We start from the raw sequence: 19,309 nt of genomic DNA on the forward strand, positions 1-19,309 counted from the left end.
GTTCCTAGTCGGATTCGTTTACCACTGCGCCACGACGGGAACTCCTTACCAGGCTCCTTTAAGGTCCATTACTTTCTTCTGTCTGGGAGTGACGAGTTGCATGTTTAGCCTCTCTTGTCTTACTTGGCTGGTGTGACAAGACAGTGCTATAGGTGTCTGCTCACATTCTCACAGGCCAGACCTCCTATGCAGGATCTGCAAGAGTCTAGGGGATCCATTCTGTGGGCTGGCTACAGCCATCTCTGCACTCTGGTCTATAACAGGAAGACAGCAGAGAAGTCTTTCAGAAAGACTTGTCTCTGTGCTATGACATTTCTCCATGCTCCCCTTTTGGGCAAAGGCAAGGAGGGCATTTTTTATCAAGACAAATGAAAATGACCTCCAAGGGACACCTCCTTGCACCCGGGGGTGGGGGACACTGGAGTATGATAGACCTGAGAAATCCAAAGGCAAGAGGCTGAGGCTAGAGCCCTAAGGTTGCAGGATGGCAGAGCAAGAGTGAGAGAGAAGGAAGGTGCAAGAGTAAGATGGAATAGGAGGGAGGTTCCCGTCCATTGAGTGAGCACACAGTTCGCAGGAAGGAGTGACCAGAGGCATCTCATGAAGGGCTTCCCCCAAAGAAGGGGGTGCCAGATGGACTGACCCAGTAGAGGGGTGGGCTCAGGAGATCTAGGGGCCAAATGTTTGGAGTTGTCAACCACTGTTTGGAGGGGAAATGGCCAGAGTTGAGGTTCAGAGCAGAGACTCTTCAGGAAACCCATCTAAGTGGCCCATGAAAGAAAGGGGCTACTCTGAGCATCGTCAGACTCAGAGAGCAGCAAGGCCACACCATGATGGGACAGGTCATCTAAGATAGTGTTGTTCTTCATCCCTCCCTTCCCCTGGACCCTACCTGTGACCAAGGATTCCTCAACCTCCCCAAGTGCAGAAAGAGCTCAGGAAAAAGGCAAGGACTCAAACTCATCCTCCCTCCTCCTGCAAGCCCTCCAGTCAGGGGCAGATCTAAATCAGGGCAGAGGAGAAGCCCGAACTTTGAGCTGAAAAGGTTTGATTATTAGTCTCAACTAGACACTTAAATTACTGACCTGAGACCTTGCTTTGTAACTAAAAGTGATTGAACAAGCAGTGGACGCTTCATGAGAGAGTTCACTCGGGGCTGAGAGTAAAGGCCATGGAGGGGGAAATAAAATTGTTTTGTACCCACAGAATGCTGCTTATGCAATAAAATGGCTTTGCAGGAATGGCTGGCTCGCCCTCCTCCAGCCAGGTCCCCTCCTTCTGAAGTCCTTTTTGTCTCCAGGAGCAATTTGTGCTCCTCTCTGCTCAAATAAGATTCTCCTATGGTTCTTTTCTGGAGCTGGTGTTGCCGCTTTGGAGCTAAATGCCCAAACAGCTTTTCACCTTCAAAATACCACAGAGGCTGCTCAGAAGTCACTCTTACCATCGGGAGTGTTTGTCTCTCAAACTGGGCTCTCCCAACCTTTTACCATTAGGAAAACAGCCCTGATGGAGACAGATCTTCCCAGGATGGCACTGGAGTGGTGTGATTGGTGCCCTGTAGTCAGAAGGGCATCAGTTCCCATCCCAGGTACCTTATTTACTAACTGTCTGACCTGTGAGACTTTTTTAGCCATTCTGTGCTCAGACACATTGTTTAGAAGATGGGAATAACTACAACAAAAGCAACAATAAATAATAATACTATTGGAGTTCCCGTTGTGGCTCAGTGGGTTAAGAATCTGATTGGTATCGGTGAGGATATGGATTTGATCCCTGGCCTTGCTCAGTGGGTTAAAGGATCCGGTGTTGCTGCAAACTGCTGTGTAGGTTGCAGACATGGCTTGGACTTGACATTGCTGTGGCTGTGGCTGTGGCCAGCAGCTGCAGCTCTGATTCGACCCCTAGCCTGGGACCTTCCATATGCCATGGGTGTGGCCCTAAAAGGACCCCCAAATAAATGAATATTTAACAATACTATCAACCCTTGTGGTTCCATGTGAAGAGACTGTCACAGAGTAAGTGCTCAACATGGGGCACTATTTGTTCCTGTGCTTTGCCAGAGGGTAGAGAGACTTCTCGGAGAAGTGCCCCTTTGGACCTGCGTTGCTAAACCTCTCTCCTTCTTGATGTTTTACCCCTGTCCCTGAGCTTTGCTGCTGGAGGAGGCTTTGGGATGGCTCTGTAGCCAGATCATTTCTAGTTCCTCCCAAGTCTTCTTTCTTCTTCCTCAGAGCTTGGAAGTACTCAAGGGCATCATTTACCCGGATGCCACTCCATTCTTCTCCCATGGCACTGGGAAGGGGATGGGAAGGTGACACACTGACCTCCAACTTGCCATGAGTCCAGCCAGGTGGATCCAGCCAGGAGGCCCCATCATCCTTCAATGAATCCTGGAGGTGCTAACTCAAATGTGTACCAACCAGGGAGTTCCTGTTGTGGCTCAGCAGGTTAAGAACTCAATGTAGCGTCTGTGAGGATGCAGGTTTGATCCCTTTACTCGCTCAGTGGGTTAAGGATCCAGCATTGCTGCCAGCTATGGCAAAGGTCAAGGATGCAGCTGGGATCCATCATTGCTGTGGCTGTGGTGTAGGCTGGTAGCTACAGCTCCCATTCAGCCCCTAGCCTGGGAACTTCCATGTGCCACAGGTGTGGACCTAAAAAGAAAAAAAAAAAATTGTGTATCACCCAGGCAAGTGACAGGATTCTTGGCCGCAGAAATCCTTAGCTTTGTCTTCAGAACATGAAAATCAGCTGGGCCATGGTCCAGTTCTTGCCAGCTGGATGGAGCATGTCTCCAGAGTTCAAGGGGAATGGACAAATCTGCCCAGACATACAGAAATTTTTTGAGTACAGAGTAGCAGATGAAACAAGTTTATGATTGTCCAACTTTTCAGTTTTCTTTGCACTCATCATTTTATCAGTCTAAAATGAAAGAAAATTGTAATGGAGGTGGAGCGGCTATACCATCACAGTTCAAAGGAGAAAGGCTGAGAAAAAACTGAAGTCAGGCAGGCCTCAGGGCATAGAGCTGTTCATGCTCCAACATTCAGGTCTTCAATGTTCTGTTCCTGGAGCTGAGTGAATTAGAATTTTTTTTTTCTTTTTTTTGCCTTTTCTAGGGCTGCAGTCGTGGCATATGGAGATTCCCAGGCTAGGGATCGAATCGGAGCTATAGCCTCTGGCCTACACCAGAGCCACAGCAACTCGGGAGCCAAGATGCATCTGTGACCTACACCACAGCTCACGGCAATGCCGGATCCTTAACCCACTGAGGGAGGCCAGGGATTGAACCTGAAACCTCATGGTTCCTAGTCGGATTCGTTAATCAGAGCCATGATGTGAACTCCGGAAAATATTTTTAAAGGAGTTGGAGGCTTTAGGATTAAAAAATGTGGGCATATTTTTGAGCACATCCCTGTTATGGCCCTGTTTGCTCTTGAGGTAAACTGTTAAAAGTACATTTTGAGGAGTTCCTGTTGTGGCTCAGCAGAAACAAATCTGATTAGTATCCATGAGTTCTGGAAGCTAGTCAGATCCAGAATCCATTTGTGGCTTCTATCCCTAGCCTCGCTCAGTGAGTTAAGAATCCGGCGGTGCTGTGGCTGTGGTGTAGGCCAGTAGTTGTAGCTCCAATTCAACCCCTAGCCTGGGAACCTACATATGCCTCAGATGCGGCCCTAAAAAGACCAAAAAAAAAAAAAAAAGTACATTTTGAATATTTTGCAAAATATTCTGAATATGTAAGCTCTTACCTCACCTTCTAACACTCTCACTCATCCAAAAGAAAAATGCTGATTGGATTTAGAAGCTATTTGTACAACATAACTGAATACAAAGTACTTGAGATACAAAGGGTACTCTAATACGATGAATGGGGAATTCATTAAGTCGTCAATGACCAAAGGACCCTGCCTCTCCACCAGCCCTGCCTCCTGAGTGTACAGCCCTATGGAAATGATCTGCATTTAAATATTAAATAGCAAGCACATTTCTCTTCCCCTGACTCACCAGAAAGAAGGTGAATGAATGAATAACTCAGGGCAGAAGACACCCTTTATATCACCATGTTACAGGTTGGTGGGTGCTGACTCAAAACAATGCTGAACAACTGACAGGGTTCTGCGATTAGTTTCTAACTGCAGGACATATTCTTATTGAGTTCCCCTACCTCAGCCACCAGGAAGCCAGCCAATTTATAGGTGAAATCACTGAATGGGTTAAAAACTGGTGAAGAAATAGGAAAAGACAAAGTAGTGAATGGAGGGGGTAGAGATAGGCGTGAGGGCCTTTAAACACATTCATTAATAATTTGAGGAAGGAAGTGAAGGGCAAGTTTGTGTATGATGCAATATTGTTCCAGTTGCTAAACATCATGAAGAAATGAGAGGAACTTAGCTGAATTTAAAACACAATGCAAGGGACGATGAAGGGAGGGGAGGGAACAGCCTTCTGGTCATAGTATTGTGAGTAGATCTTCTGAGTCTTTACAAAACTTTATTTCCCAAATATCTTTCATCAAGGAAACACTGACTCTGCTAAAAATCTCTGCAAGCCAGACCAGTACCAGAAAAAGAATATTACTGTCCTTCTATGTTTATTCAGAATTAGAGTAATTTGGAATGATTTCAGATGAAAAAATGGAGTTTCTGCATTTTAGTGAAAGAGTATCATAATTCTTCAATCTGCAGCAGGAAGGCTGCTTGGGAGGGAAAAAATGTCATTGTGTACTCCACATGGAATTGTTTCATACAATTTACTGATAGAGTTATAGATTTGGAGTTAAGCTAGTAAAAAGAAAGGAAATTAGGAGAATCTGGATATTAAGAGAATCAGATATTTTGAAGGGAAGAACAAATCTTTAAAAGCTTTTAATTTGAAATTATAGGATGTTGGAGTTCTCATTGTGGTTCAGCAGATTAAAAACCAGATTAGTATCCATGTGAATGCAGGTTCCACCTCTGGCCTCTCTCAGTGGGTTAAGCATCCGGTGTTGCCATGAGCTGTGGTGTAGGTCGCAGGTGAGACTCAGATCCCACATTGCTGTGGCTGTGGCTAGGCTGGTAGCTACAACTCCGATTCAACCCTTAGCCTGGGAACTTCCATATATTGTAGGTGCATATAAACAAACAAACAAAATTATAGGGTGCTGTTAAGTTTTCCTATTACCATTTTAACCATTTGGACAGGTATGAAAATGGATAATAAGTACAAATCAGAATTTCCAAAACAGGAAAATTTCAAGTCTGCGAACTGGAGGAAGTAAGAGAGCTAACATGATTCAAATCATTCATTTAACAGCTATTTATTGGGAGAGTTAAAAAAATGAATCTAGAAGAAGAGATAAACAAGTACACAGGTGCATGACAGCAGGTAGAAAATGATCAATGCCACAAACAGGTACAAATCAGAAACTGTGAAAGAAAGAGAGACATGGGAGTTCCCATTGTGGCTCAGTGGTAACGAACCTGACTAGTATCCTTGAGGATGCGGGTTCGATCCCTGGCCCCACTCAGTAGGTTAGGGATCCAGCGCTGTCATGAGCTGTGGTGCAGGTCGCAGACATGGCTCAGATCCCCCGTTGCTGTGCCTGTGTTGTAGGCTGGTAACTGCAGCTTCAATTTGACCCCTAGCATGGGAACTGCCATATGCCAAAGGTGTGGCCCTAAAAAGACAAAAAAGAAAGAAAGAAAGAAATGTAAGGGATGGGGCAGCATTTGGCGAGGCAGGAAGCCCTCCAAGTGGCTCAGTGTAGCCAGAGATAAGAGAAGTTAGGTAGGCCGGGTCCAGGACCAACCCTGAAAACTTGCCCTAGGAATCTGAACTTTTAGTCATTCTAGTATTCTTCATGACCTGTAGTATAGCTGGCTTGCTGGCTGAAGGGATAAATGAAGCCAGTGATGCTTTCTTGAGCAAAGTGACAAACTCCAATTTTTCTTTAAAAAGATTAATTTAAGTGGTGTGCAGGAGGAATGAGAGGGATGGGAGACCTGTGACAAGAGTTCCAGTCAAGAGCAGGAGGTGATGTTTACTGAATTAATTCTGCTAACTGCCCAGCATTCCTCTATTTGCTTCACACATACATGCTCAATAATCACCCTCTAAAGAAGGAAGAGTAAGTATACAACATTCCTATTTTACTGTTAAAAAACAGGTTCAGAAAGATTAACTTGCCCAAATGTTGCATGTAAAAAGGATAGAATTAGGCTTCAACCCAGCTTTGTCTCTTTCTTTTTGAAAATAAAACTCACAAAAAAAAAAAAACCCCACTATAACATGTTGATAGGGAATGAATGGAAAGGAAGGAAGAGAGAAAAGATATTTTAGCAGAGTCAGAAGGATGTGGCAATTGAAAACTGTATGGGGACAAGGGATTCAAAAAAGAGTCAGTCTCTAGCTCAGATAACAGAATATGGCTATGAATTCAGATTTGGAAAGGAAGATAGGGAATTAAGTTTTGGATTTATTGTTTGAAATGACAGCAAAACATTCATATAAGAGGAGGTATGTTCACTTGCTCCAACGTGTGTAAAATCACTGGCAACACAAGCAGAATTGGAAGTGTCACTCCCCGGCCACAGACATATACCAAGGCCATTCTCTCTGGCTGTCCAGCCTTTGGACAAGTGGCTTCTGTTCCTTGGCACATTTCTGCCTCTCCCCTGTTGTCTTCAGTTCATCTCTACATTTCCCAGGAAGTTCTTTCCTGACTTCCCAGTTTTAATCACCTTATTCTTTTCTCCTGGTCCCTATGTCTTTTTCTGTGTTTCCCTGAATTCTGAGCTGCTGGAGAGCTGGGGCTATCTTCACCTTGACATTGTGCAGTCTCTGACACTATCTATTGTTAAGTCTGACCCTCATAAAATATTTGTTGTCAGATTGAGTCCTACTGTTGCCCTAGAAAACGACTACCCTGCCCTATTAAGTCACAGTTTCTTCCTTCTTAAGGCAGTGTAGTTAACCTCAAGACTAGGAAATCATCTTCCTCCTCACATACCAGGGTATTATTCATGCAGTTTACTCACTGCAAAAAGTTCCCTTGAAGTAAAGCTAACAGCTAGTCAAAGATTTATGAATTTCCTAGTGTCAATCAACTTTTATCAAGCTCGTTTAGGGCTGCGGGGGGCGGGGCGGGGCGGGGCGGGGCGGGGCGGGGGGGGGGGAATGGAGTCTGACCTTTCTTTGCTCTCAGTTTCCAAAACACACAAGTGGTGGGAAAGGCTTCAAAGTTTCTCTGTGGGAGGGTCTCAGGCGCTGTACTCAAGTTGTGATTGGGAGTATGGACTTGTTTTTGAATTACCTTTTGCAAAACAGTGTTCTTACTTAAAAGTAAGAATTTGTGTGGGGGGGGGCGTGTGGCTTGAGGGGGGAGTCTCTAAGGCGCCTCTTAGCTCCTTTTGAATAAGGTAGTTTTGAGGTCCACGCAACTGTCAAATTCCATTCTATTTTCTTCCCACTTGGAGTTCCCTTGAGTGTTAGATGTGGAAATCTGCTAGTGGTGGGGGTGTGGCGCGGAAAGGCTAATTCCCAGGGGGATTTGGAGAACCTCGAAAGGGCAGGGTTTTCCCTCAGTGGAATTTTGAGGCTGCTCAGAGTCCCGACTTGGAGTCGCACTTGTGCTAGAACCTTTTATGGGGCCGAGAAGAGGAATGTCTAGAGATGAGTTCGAGCAGAGCTGCCGGGGTTCGGTGGAGTGGGGACGGCGACCACTAGGCTCGGGTGGGGCGGGGGCGGGGCGGCGGTGGGGCGGGGCGGGGCGAACCAGGCAGAGGCCCGGGGGGGCGGGGCCAGGCGCGCGGCTCGCCTTGGCGGAGGCCGCGACTGGGCTCCGCCTCGCCCGGCTACGCAGGCGGCGGGGCTGCGGCACAGGCCGGGCGGCACCATGGCGGCGGCGGCGCCTGCTGCTGCTGCGGCTTCTTCCGAGGCGCCGGCGGCGACTGCGACGGCAGAGCCAGAGGCCGGGGACGAGGACAGTCGCGAGGTCCGAGTGCTGCAGAGCCTGCGGGGCAAGATCTGTAAGCGCGGCCGGACTGAGGGAACCCACCCGGCGGCGGCGGCGGCGGCGGCGGGACTGAGTGGGCGGCGGGCGCGCGGGGGTGGCGGCGCCGAGCCGCGCTGGGATCACTGGGCGGAGAGGGGCCCGGGCGGGGGCCGGGGCTGGGCAGGGCGCGCGGGGAGGGCCGGCACAGGGAGGCTGGAAGGGGGGTGTGTGTTGGGGGAGGCGTCGCCCGGACGGGGCGGTGTGGGCTGGGGCTACCCCTCTCGTGAGGGAGTGGAAAGCCGGGGATTTGCCGGGGTGGGGGTAGGCTCGCGGGCAGCGCTGGCGCCAGGGGCTCGCCTTTGGGGCGCGGCCTGGGCGCGGGGACGCCCCGACGCGGGGTGCGGCCGGGGGCGCGGGCTGGGGGCGTGAGGCGCTTCCGGCCGCCCTCCGACGCAGGCCTCCGGGTGGCTGCGGGCGTCGGGAGCGGCCGGTTGGTGGGAGCCGGGCGGTAATTACCAGGAGGCGCGGCCGGAGGAGGAGGGCGGGGAGTGGGGTGGCCCGAGGGGAGGGGGCTGCATGTTTTCTGGGCTCCAGAGCCGGGGCGACATTGGAAACGGCGCCCAGAGTGGAGGAAAAGGGCTACCCTGGGACTCGAGTGGCCTCAGCAAGGGTGCTCGCGAGTGAGCGCGATGGGAGGGGCTGGGGCCGGACACCTGTACTCGCCCCACCTCGCTGCGGCGGGGACTTGAATCGAGAGACAGCGTGACTGACGGGGACTTCAGGCAGGATGTAGTGGCTTCCTGTGAGCAGGTCTCAAAACACAGTCATCCAGCCCGCACTTAACCCACTTAATTCCTTTCTTTCTCATGCATGTGATTGTTACTTTTGTGAGTGACCAGCCTAGTTGCCTTCGAATTTTTGCTCAGAGGCCCTGAGCATTACTATAGACCATTTGAGTTCAGTCATTTGGACATTTATTTTTTTAAATGATCCTTTGGCGTCAGATGGCTTTTTTTTTTTTTTTCCCAGTCGTTTATTCAGAGGAAACACTTTTTTTCCCCTTTATGTTGTTTGTAAAATATATCGATAGAACTTATTTTCGCGTTTGTGGAAAATTAGCTTTGCTTTCTTGATTCAGTATCCTCAGATTAGAAACATGTTTCATGTAAATAACCCTTAGTTATGAGGAGTACTTTTTACTCTGTATGATGAAAATCGAATTGCATTAAAATGGTTAACAATGCTCTTTCTTGTGCAGGATGTAAAAATTTCCTCTTCCCGAATAGTGGTATTATTAATTGAGCTTGGATTTTCCCACTTTCCTCTTTCAAGTTACTCCTCCTTTCAAGTATTTCAGATTTTATTAAACCTCAGAAGCAGACTGTTAAATTCTCTCACCTTTTTATTCCCAGAAATAGTCCTGGGGTTCTTAAGAGAGGTACAGTTCTTAAAACCTGGAAAAATGACACCTGAGAAGAAGATCTTGTCTATATTAAAGTTCCCAACACAACCTTCTAGGGTATAAAATCTTTTCAGTATTCAAATTAAGTCTTATGCTTAATATTTGCATATATCTAATTTAATATTTGGGAAAACTATACATGAATGGGCCAAAGCACCCTCCCAATCTAATTTTCCAACTTTTTACTACTTTATTTGTTAGTCACCACTTAATGCTAGGCAGTTTCCATTGGAGCCTCACTGATTTACATAGCTGCAGGTTATGCTGTGGAACTAGATATATACATATCTTGGAGTTGAGATTTAGGGTTGGGTTCTTTCCAGAAGGACTTAGCTATCCTGCACTTTAACCTACTCCACAGCAAAGATAGCACAGTAAGTGATATCACTGAGTGAAACTTGGGCCTACAAATAAAAAAACAGAGCTTTGTTTCTGTGGCTTAGAGCAACCTCACTGCCCAGACTTGGAGATTGAACATCCAGTTGCTGGGAATGATACTACCTCTTTAATCATAGAGTGGAAGTATTGTATCTGTTGTCTCAGTTTCTTGCTTTTTGAATTGCTCAGCTTATAGCTCAAGTCATGGAGTGTCTGTTTAATTAAAAAAAAAACAAAAACGATAGAATACTTATATAGGAAGCTTCTCCCCACCTCCCTCTCCATTTCTGCATCCTCCTTTTAACGGGTGTAATCTAGAGTTGGTTGACCTTCAGAACGCTGTGAAGAGATGCTGTTTTCTGTTTCCCTGAAACTGACATGTGGGTTTTGCAGGTTGGGGGCTGGGGGGCTGGAAGAGTCATTATTAGCAGGTGCTAAAGTCACAGAAATGGGATGATAGCGGTTCTGACCACGCAGCTATTAAGAACCTTGGGGACAGGGGTAACCATGTCAGTTTTCCTTTTCACCAAGCTGGGAGACCTCAGAGGAAGGTCTGAGGTGCCCACTACCCCGGAGATGTGCTGGCAGATTCCAAACTTGATTGAGACCCTCTGACTTGGAGAATTAGAGGTCCATAGGGTTGAAAGTTAAGCTGAAAGGAAACATCCTTTTCCTGGACTTGAGTAGAACCCTCCAACTCCAAATCATATCAGCAGAAAGTAAGGAAGGATTGATTTATATCTCTAAAGTTCTAGAATAGTCATCCACAACCTTCTGTAGGCATTTTGTTTTAATATCTTTATTAATTTTCCCATATATTTCACAAGGTGAAATGACATTGAAAACCATTTTGTGGTCACTTTTAAATAATCAGCTGACATTAGCAAATCCGGTGTTGCTATAATATTTGAGTTTATATGCTGATCCCCAATTCCTTGAAGTCATATTAGTATGGTAGGAAACCATGGTAGCTCCAGATAATAATATTCAAGGGCAGCTCGGGTTGTTGATGTTCTAGAATTGTCATATGAACCTTTGATATAGGAAAGTAAGGTTGCATTCCAGACTCCATCCTTTGTTCTGAACAGTGCCTGAGTGGTGAGTATGCTAGTCCTCCTGAAGCACTTTGGCATTGGCCTCCCTCCCCCTAAAACACCCATGTGAAAGATGGGGATTGGAGCTTTCTCCTTCATAATTTCAGGGTTCATGCTACTATTTTATGATGTCCTCTTTTTTGGTTACTGCTTTTTGTTAAGTTTGTACTTCTCCAGTTAAATCAGGTTGTAAAAGTGATGCTTAAAGAGCCCACACCACCTTATGCACAGGTTTATCTGCTCAAGGGAGAGCAGATTGATAAGGGAGCCCAGTGAGGATTTGTGTGAATATTGAGATGTGTGGTACAGTATGAGATGCGTGGGACCATGATGTGTCCCAGGACTTACTTGGTCTCCTGATCTCTTCAGATGAAGAATGATCTAGGGCTGTTTGACAAAATAGGATCTAAGGGGTATGGTTAAGTGTTTGAGAGACTTGATCAGGTTAGTCACCTGGGTTTGATTTTTCACTTAATTTTTAACTTTTGCTAACTTGTGTGTGTCTCTGTATTCTCATGTGTAAGTGGGGGTAGTAAAAATATTTCTATCCTACAAGATTGATTTGAGAATTGAATAAATCCCCTTCTCCAGTCCCCCAGCTCAGCAACTGAATCAGGCATGGACCATATCTTAAGAGGGAGTAAAGTAGGAGATAAAACTAATGTTTATCTAGGTTCTGTCCAGCATGTGCTAGCATTTCCTGGTGTACAAAGCTGATTAAAATCAGAAGACTTGAATTCTCTTTTGCACATTGTTAATTATTATTCATGTGACTTTAGGCAACTCACTCATACCTTTCATTTTTCTTCCTCATCTTTAAAATGGGAATAATGCCTCATTACTAGCCATTTTGTACATGTTGTTCCCTCTGCTTGAGAGTCTTCTCCTTCCCCCCAGCCCATATTTATGTCAGGGAACTCCTGCTCATCCTTCAAAACCCTACTCCATGTGATCTCCTGACCAAAGCCTTCTTTGGGGGTTCTTCTGAGGTTGAATTCATTCTTTATCCCTCCCCCCCTTTTTTTAAACTGTCCAGGTGTTAGCTCAGTGCCTGGAACAAAATAGGCCTTTAGAAAAATGCCTTACTTCTCACTATGATATCATGAGGAGGATTTGAGATACATATTATATACATATTAGATAGGAAAGTGTTCTGTAAATTTTACAGCTAAACAAACTAGAAGATGATAGTATTATTAAGAGAAAACTACTTGAGTCTGTGGCAGGAAGTTCATCCTTTTCAAAATTACAGTGCCAACTGAGCTTAGGTTTGAACTGATGCCAAAGTTGCCTCATTAGGAAAAGGATTAAATTTTTCTAAATGCTCTGATTGCTTATTATTAGGGGATTTGAATATTGTTACCTGACTATATTCCATGAATATTGCTACTAATTGGTTCTGAGCCTGTAAAAGAAAAATCTCATAATCACACCATACATATTAAATGTTTTTATTTGTCATGGTAGGTTTGAGTTTCTTGGTAATAAAATATAAACCAAAACATTTTATTGACCATGCAGTAGCATTGAGAGAGTGAGATTAAAAAGAGTTTATTCATGCTAAAAATTCATTATTATTAGATATTTGAAATGAATTACTTAATAAATTAATAGAAAGAGGGAGAGATTTAAAAAAGGGCTTGTTCATGCTAAGAACTCACTATTGTCAGAAATTTGAAATGAGATGATGAGTTATTTAGAATGGAGGAAGAATCCATCTTTCAGATGGATAGAAATGAGAGAAAAGGGTTCTTTGTGAAAGTTCACAGAACAGTTTGCTAATCATTTGCTCTGAGGAAGACAAGAGGTAAACCTCAATGAGTTCATAGAATTTTTCTTTTTAACTTAGAATTCTTTGAATAGACTCTAAGAGACTGTGGAACTAATGTAGCTGAAATAAAACTGTCATTTTATCCTTTAATTGTAGATGCTAATCCTATTTCTTACTAATATGCTTTATGAAATTATTTGACAATATCAGATTACATGTTTCATCTACTAATGAAATTCTATGCTCTTTTGAGATCTGCTAACAGTTTTTGTATAGTTATCAATTAATGCATATTAAAAAACTTTTTATGGTATGACTGGGTCAGTTTGCTGTACAGTAGAAATTGATAGAACACTGTAAATCCACTATAATGGAAAAAATAAAAATCATATAAACTTAAAAAACATGTATATTAAGAAATTTTTGATACAGCTTTAGCTTTGTATGTTATTGTCATCAAAAATCTCTAGCTAAAATAGTATATCTTATGAGGTTATACCAGTTCACATGTAAACATCAGTGAAAAGTAATTGACAGATTTGTTACTGTGAGCTGTGGTCTTTAACATCCCTTCCAGCAGTGAGTCTTGGATTGTTGACTTTTAACTTGAACCATTTGCTTTAAGGCAGTACATTGGATGCTTTTATTTATTTTTTAAATTAAAACTTTATTTTTATCTTTTGTCTTTTTAGGGCCTCACCCACAGCATATGGAGGTTCCCAGGCCAGGGGTCTAATCGGAGCTGTTGCTGCTGGCCTACACCATAGCCACAGCAACGCCAGATCCAAGCCATGTCTGTGACCTACGCCACAGTTCACCACAACGCTGGGTCTTTAACCTACTGAGCAAGGCCAGGGATCAAACCTGAAACCTGATGGTTCCTAGTCAGATTCGTTTCTGCTGTGCCATGATGGGAACTCCTAGATGCTTTTATTTTAATGCTTAAATATATTTAGTATACCTATTTTGTGTAATGTGCACTATTTTAAAAATACTACTTATCTAATATTTATTAGATAAGATTGTTTGAATCCTGGAGTTCCTGTCATGGCTCAGCAGTTAATGAACCTGACTAGCATCCATGAGAATGCGGGTTCTATCCCTGGACTGTGAATTGGGCCTAAGTGGTGGCTGAGATGAAAAAAAACTCTTCCCAGTTTATCCTAAAACAATAGTTACTTTTAGACACCTGTTTTCTAAGAGAATTATAGAAGTTGAGAGCTAGAAGGTGGAGAACATATCTTTTTCATTCCCCTCATTTTACAAATGAAGAAGTTGATACTCCATTATCACATAGTTAATGGCCTGTTGGGCACTAGTTCACCACTATCAAAGTTTTTGCCTAAATGCTATGTAGGATGAACTCAGTAGTATGAATGTTGCAAATGTACTTCATCGAATATGTGAAGATTACACTGTCTATCTAATGATATACCCAAAAGTAATAGATTTTTCTTTTTTTTGGCCACCCCATGGCATATGGAGTTCTCGGGCCGGGGATCAGATCCAGTCCACAGTTGTGACCTAAGCCACAACTGCAGCAATGCTGAATCCTTAACCCAATGTGCTGGGTTGGGGGTTGATCCTGAATCCTAGCACTCCCAAGATGTCACAGATCCTGCAGATTCTCATACACCACAGTGGGAACTCCAGAAGCGATAGGTTTTCATTGAGCCATCTACACACTCTCACCTGTTCATTTTTAAGAGCTTCGTGAAGTGGTAAGGATTAGTGATGAAGCAATGGTTGTAACCTAGGTGGAGATTGAGCCTAGATGTTTATCTATTTGTGTCATGCTCTAACTCAGCTGTTTTCAGACCTGACCGCCCATCAGTGTCACCTGTGAATTAAAAAAATTCTGATACCCAAGCTCTACTCCAGACCTACTAAATAGAATTTCAGGGGTGATACCTGGACATCTATAGGTTTAAAATGTTCCACAGAGGTTGATAATGGGCAGCTAGGATGGTGAACCTCTGCTTTTACCTTTTTTTTTTTTTTTGTCTTTTTGCTATTTCTTGGGCCACTCCCGCGGCATATGGAGGTTCCCAGGCTAGGGGTCGAATCGGGTGGCATATGGAGGTTCCCAGGCTAGGGGTTGGAATCGGAGCTATGGCCACTGGCCTACGCCAGAGCCACAGCAACGTGGGATCCGAGCCGCATCTGCAACCTACACCACAGCTCACGGCAACGCCGGATAGTTAACCCACTGAGCAAGGGCAGGGACCGAACCTGCAACCTCATGGTTCCTAGTCGGGTTCGTTAACCACTGCGCCACAACGGGAACTCCTGCTTTTACCTGTTGAACAGACCAGCCACCAACTACCTGAATAGTAGCAACTTACTGTGCATGATGATCATTTGAAGGGTACCAGTAGAAAGTGGTGTAATCACAGGGAGGTTTTAATTTGATTATTTTTTTAGGTTAATTTGTTTAGGTAGTACAAATACTTGGTACAAAATTCAAAAGGTAAATAAGGGTATACGTTAAAAAATTAGGTTTTCTCCCTTTTATCCCTAGCCATTCCCTCTCTAGAAGCAAGCATTACCAGTTTCTTGTGTATCCTTAGAGATTATTTAAGTGTTTGCACTTAAGTGTATGAATATTAATCTCTCTCTTTCACTAGGATACATATCACAACAGAATATACACATTGGTTGCATTTTGCTTTTTTATATTTAACAACAGTAGTTTGAAAATTTTTTTTATAAATATCTGTATGTGTGTACATATATACATATAGATGTATGTGTGTCTATATTTATGTATATGTATATATATACATATGTGTGGGGAGGAGAGAGAGAGAGGGAGGGAGAGAGGAGGAGCTGCTTCATTTTTTAAACAGCTGCATAAAATTTCATTGTCTGTATTTACCACAGTTTATTTAGCTAGTCCTCTATGGTGGACATTTAGATGGTTTCCAGTCTTTGCTGTTACAAACATTACCACAATAAAAAAATTGTAGGTTTTTTTTTTTTTGCTTTTTAGGGCCGTACCCACGGCGTATGGAGGTTCCCAGGCTAGGGGTCAAATTGAAGCTGCAGCTGCTGGCCTACGCCACACCACAGCAGCATGTGATCTGTGCCATGTCTGTGACCTACACCACAGCTCATGGTAACACTGGGTACTTAACCCATTGAGCAAGGCCAGGGATCGAACCTGCAACCTTATGGTTACTAGTCAGATTCATTTCTGCTGCACCACAAGGGGAATTCCAGGTATGTTATTTTTAATACAAATGCATGTTTCTATAGGATAAATTCCCTGATGTTAAACTGATTAACTGAATGGTATGTGCATTTTTATTTTGGAAAGACAGTGCCAAATTGCTTTTCATAGAAACTATAACATTTTACGCTCCCACCAGAAATGTATGAATGCCTATTTCTTTACACCCACACAGTGTATATTTTAAAACTTCTTGATCTTTACTGATCTGTAGGATGTGTACTTTTATTTGCACTTCTAAATGAGCTCAGGGATCTCTTCATATTTTTAAGAACCATTTTTATTTCCATTTTTTGTTGAATTTGTTTATTTGCTTTGCCTTTTTTTGCCTTCTGGATTATCAGTCTTCTTACTGATTTTGGAAATGCTTTATTCATAGGGAAGTTAGCTATTTTTGTAGTGGAAAGATTTTTTTTTTTAATTTATATGGATTGGCTGATGTCTGTATTTATTCTTGAGGAGAAGTTGGTTGTGAGATTCAGTGAGGGCAGTCTTTTGTTGGTTTCATCTACTTATATAATTTTGGTTATTAGACTAGAGATGGAAAAAGAACTGTTTGAGGAAAAGTAAGTGAAGAGTTATTATAAACATGAGCTAAAAGATAATAAAGTGAGAAAAAATATTTACAGCAAATCCTCCAGACAGAAAGAAAACACTTAAATAACACTTGTGCTCTTCCAGGCACTGCTTTAATGCGCTTCAAGTTTATTAACTAACTTAATCCTCATGGTGACTCTATTAGTACAGTTGTTATCCACTTTTTTACAGATGAGGAAACTGTGGCATGGAGTAGCTAAACTAAGTAACTTGCCAAGATCAGACAGCTAGTGGGCCATAGGCAGGCTAGCTCTGTTACTCTTAACCTACTCTGCTGTTTGCCTTTTTGTCCAGAATATATAAAAAGTTCATCCAGGGAGTTCCCGTTGTGGCTCAGTAGTAACAAACCTGACTAGTAACCATGAGGACGTGGGTTCAATCCCTGGCCTTGCTCAGTGGGTTAAGGATCCAGTGTTGCTACAAGGAGGGTGTAGGTCACAGGTGTGACTTTCGGATCCCACATTGCTGTGGCTGTGGTGTAGGCCACCAGCTATAGCTCAGATTCGGCCCTTAACAGTAACAGCCTGGGAACGTCCATATGCCAGGAGTGCAGCCATAAAAAAAGACCAAAAAACAAACAAACAAACAAACAAACAAACAAACAAACAAAATCCAAATTTTAAATAGGAAAAGGCCATTAGAAAAATAAAGAATATGAATCACATTCCACAGAAAAGAAGATACAAAAGGCCAGTAAATGTAATAGTTTGGCCATTACATTTGGTATGGTTTAACAAAAATTAATCAGAGAAATACAAATTTTAAAAAGTCATTGGTTTGTGAAAAAAGAAAAGCTTGTTAATTCAGGATTTGGTGAGCATTTAGGGAAATGGATACTTTCTCCACTGCTGCTTGAGTTTAAATTGGAAAGTAATGTTGGAGAGCATTTTGGCAATATCTGTTAAAAATTTAAATGTATATACCCTATACATTTCTACTTCTATGTATCTGCCCTTCAGAAACATGTATATATTTACAGAAGAGGCCTATACAGAGATGTTTAGTGTTACCTTGTTGGTAAAACAAAGCAATTAGAGGCAACTTAAGTGTCTATTGGTAGGATAATAGCTAAATAGTATGTTCATACACATGTTCTACAACAGCTAAAAAGAACGAAATGTATCTCTAATATGAAGGGAAAGAACCTTAAAAGGTATTGTTGAGCAGAAGTCAGGGAGTTCCTTTTGTGGTGCAGTGGAAACAAATCCGACTAGTATCCATAAGGATGCAGGTTTGATCCCTGGCCTTGCTCAGTGGGTTAAGGATCCGGTGTTCTGGTGAGCTGTGGTGTACATCGCAGCTGTGGCTTGGATCCCATGTTGCTGTGACTGTGGTGTAGATTGGCAGCTCTAGCTCCAATTTGACCCCTAGCCTGGGAATGCACGTGCAGCCCTAAAGAGCAAAAAAAAAAAAAAAAAAAAGAAGAAGAAGAAGAAGAAAAGAAAAAAGTCAGTTGTTACGGTGCTATGTGTAGTTATGTATGTCATTTTCTCTATGTATACATGGCAAGGAGCACAGAAAAAGGTTTGAAAGGATGAACAACATTGGTTATGTCCAAGATGGACAAAGGGAATTAGCCTTATGATTAACTTTTCTGGAGAGTGTATTTATGTATAAGCTATGTTATCAAAAATGACTATTTGTATAAATGAATTTGGCATAATATTAGTCTTATGATGTGAGAGCCTCTCTTTCTGTGACTGTTGAGGATTCTTTTATCTACAAAAATAAGGTAACCAAATGGTGAGTTTGGTAACATTTTGAGTACACATAAAAATAAAGTCAACTTTTCTGTCAATTTTTTAGGTAACTTTTAATTTTGATATAACTTCACACACATAAAAGTATGAGAGTAATACAGCGAATTCCTATATGCTCTGCTTCTTTTCACCAGCTATTTGTATTCAGAAAGTTGACCTTTAAAAATGTTAGTGTTTTGGTTCAGAGGAATGTAGTAAAAAGAATAATTTTGATCCCTTAAAATATTGTACCATTTGCGTGTTACAGAACTTCTTTGTTTTGTATTTGGGCTTTTTTACTTTTTTTAATTTTTTGTCTTTTTAGGGCTGTACCCACGACATGTGGACGTTTGCAGGCTGGTGGTTGAATTGGAGCTGCAGTAGCTGGCCTATGCCACAGCCACAGCAATACAGGATCCAAGCTGTGTCTGTGACCTACACCATAGCTCACAGCAGTGCTGGATCCTTAACCCACTGAGCAAAGCCAGGAATCAGACTTGAGTCCTCATGGATACTAGTTGGGTTTGTTACTGCTGAGCTGCAATGGGAACTCCCTGTTTTATTTTTATTAAAAAATTTTCTTGGAATTCCTGCTATGGCACAACGGGATCAGCAGCATCTTAGGAGCGCTGGGACACAGGTTCGACCCCTTGCCCGGCACAGTGGGTTAAGGATCTGGCATTGCCACAGTTGTGGCTTAGGGCACACCTGAGGCTTGGATCTGACCCCTGGCCCAGGAACTCCATATGCTGCAAGGTGGCTAAAAATGAAAAAAAATTTTTTTCTTGGTGGATGGAGGGATGAGCTAAAATTTATTATTTACTCTTTTCCAGATACTGTGTTAGGATACTTTGTAAATTATTTCATTTCATCCCATTTCATGAAGAAGTTTGTTGTCATTCCTGTTTTAGGAAAGAAGCAGACAGAAAGGTTATTTGCTCTGGATTGAAAAGGGCAGAGGCAGGTGTTCAGAGGGTCTTTAAGATATCAAAATCCATGTCTTCTTTTCCACCAAGTTGCTCATCGTATGATATATGGGAAGAAGTGATCAGTACATT

General features: G+C 43.0%; 1 protein-coding gene across 4 annotated transcripts in view; it reads left to right on the plus strand.

Moving 5' to 3' along the window:
- The first annotated feature begins 7,836 nt into the window (after positions 1–7,836).
- Positions 7,837–19,309, plus strand: part of RASA2 (RAS p21 protein activator 2) — a 122,281-nt gene continuing 110,808 nt past the window's right edge. For 2 of the 4 annotated variants that reach the window (XM_021069544.2, XM_021069545.2), the window contains exon 1: positions 7,837–8,012. In XM_021069544.2, the coding sequence (XP_020925203.1) occupies positions 7,880–8,012 (133 nt within the window). In that variant the 5' untranslated portion in view covers positions 7,837–7,879. Of the gene's footprint in view, positions 8,013–8,357; positions 8,487–19,309 lie in introns of those variants that run through there. The other 2 variants (XM_084989877.1, XM_084989878.1) reach the window with 2 other exon arrangements.

The sequence above is a fragment of the Sus scrofa genome, chromosome 13 (genome assembly GCF_054392235.1).
Source record: "Sus scrofa isolate SSC_HxYL_T2T_F1_AM1 chromosome 13, Sscrofa_HxYL_maternal_Yorkshire_Landrace_v2.0, whole genome shotgun sequence".
In the NCBI taxonomy this organism is placed as follows: Eukaryota; Metazoa; Chordata; class Mammalia; order Artiodactyla; family Suidae; genus Sus; species Sus scrofa.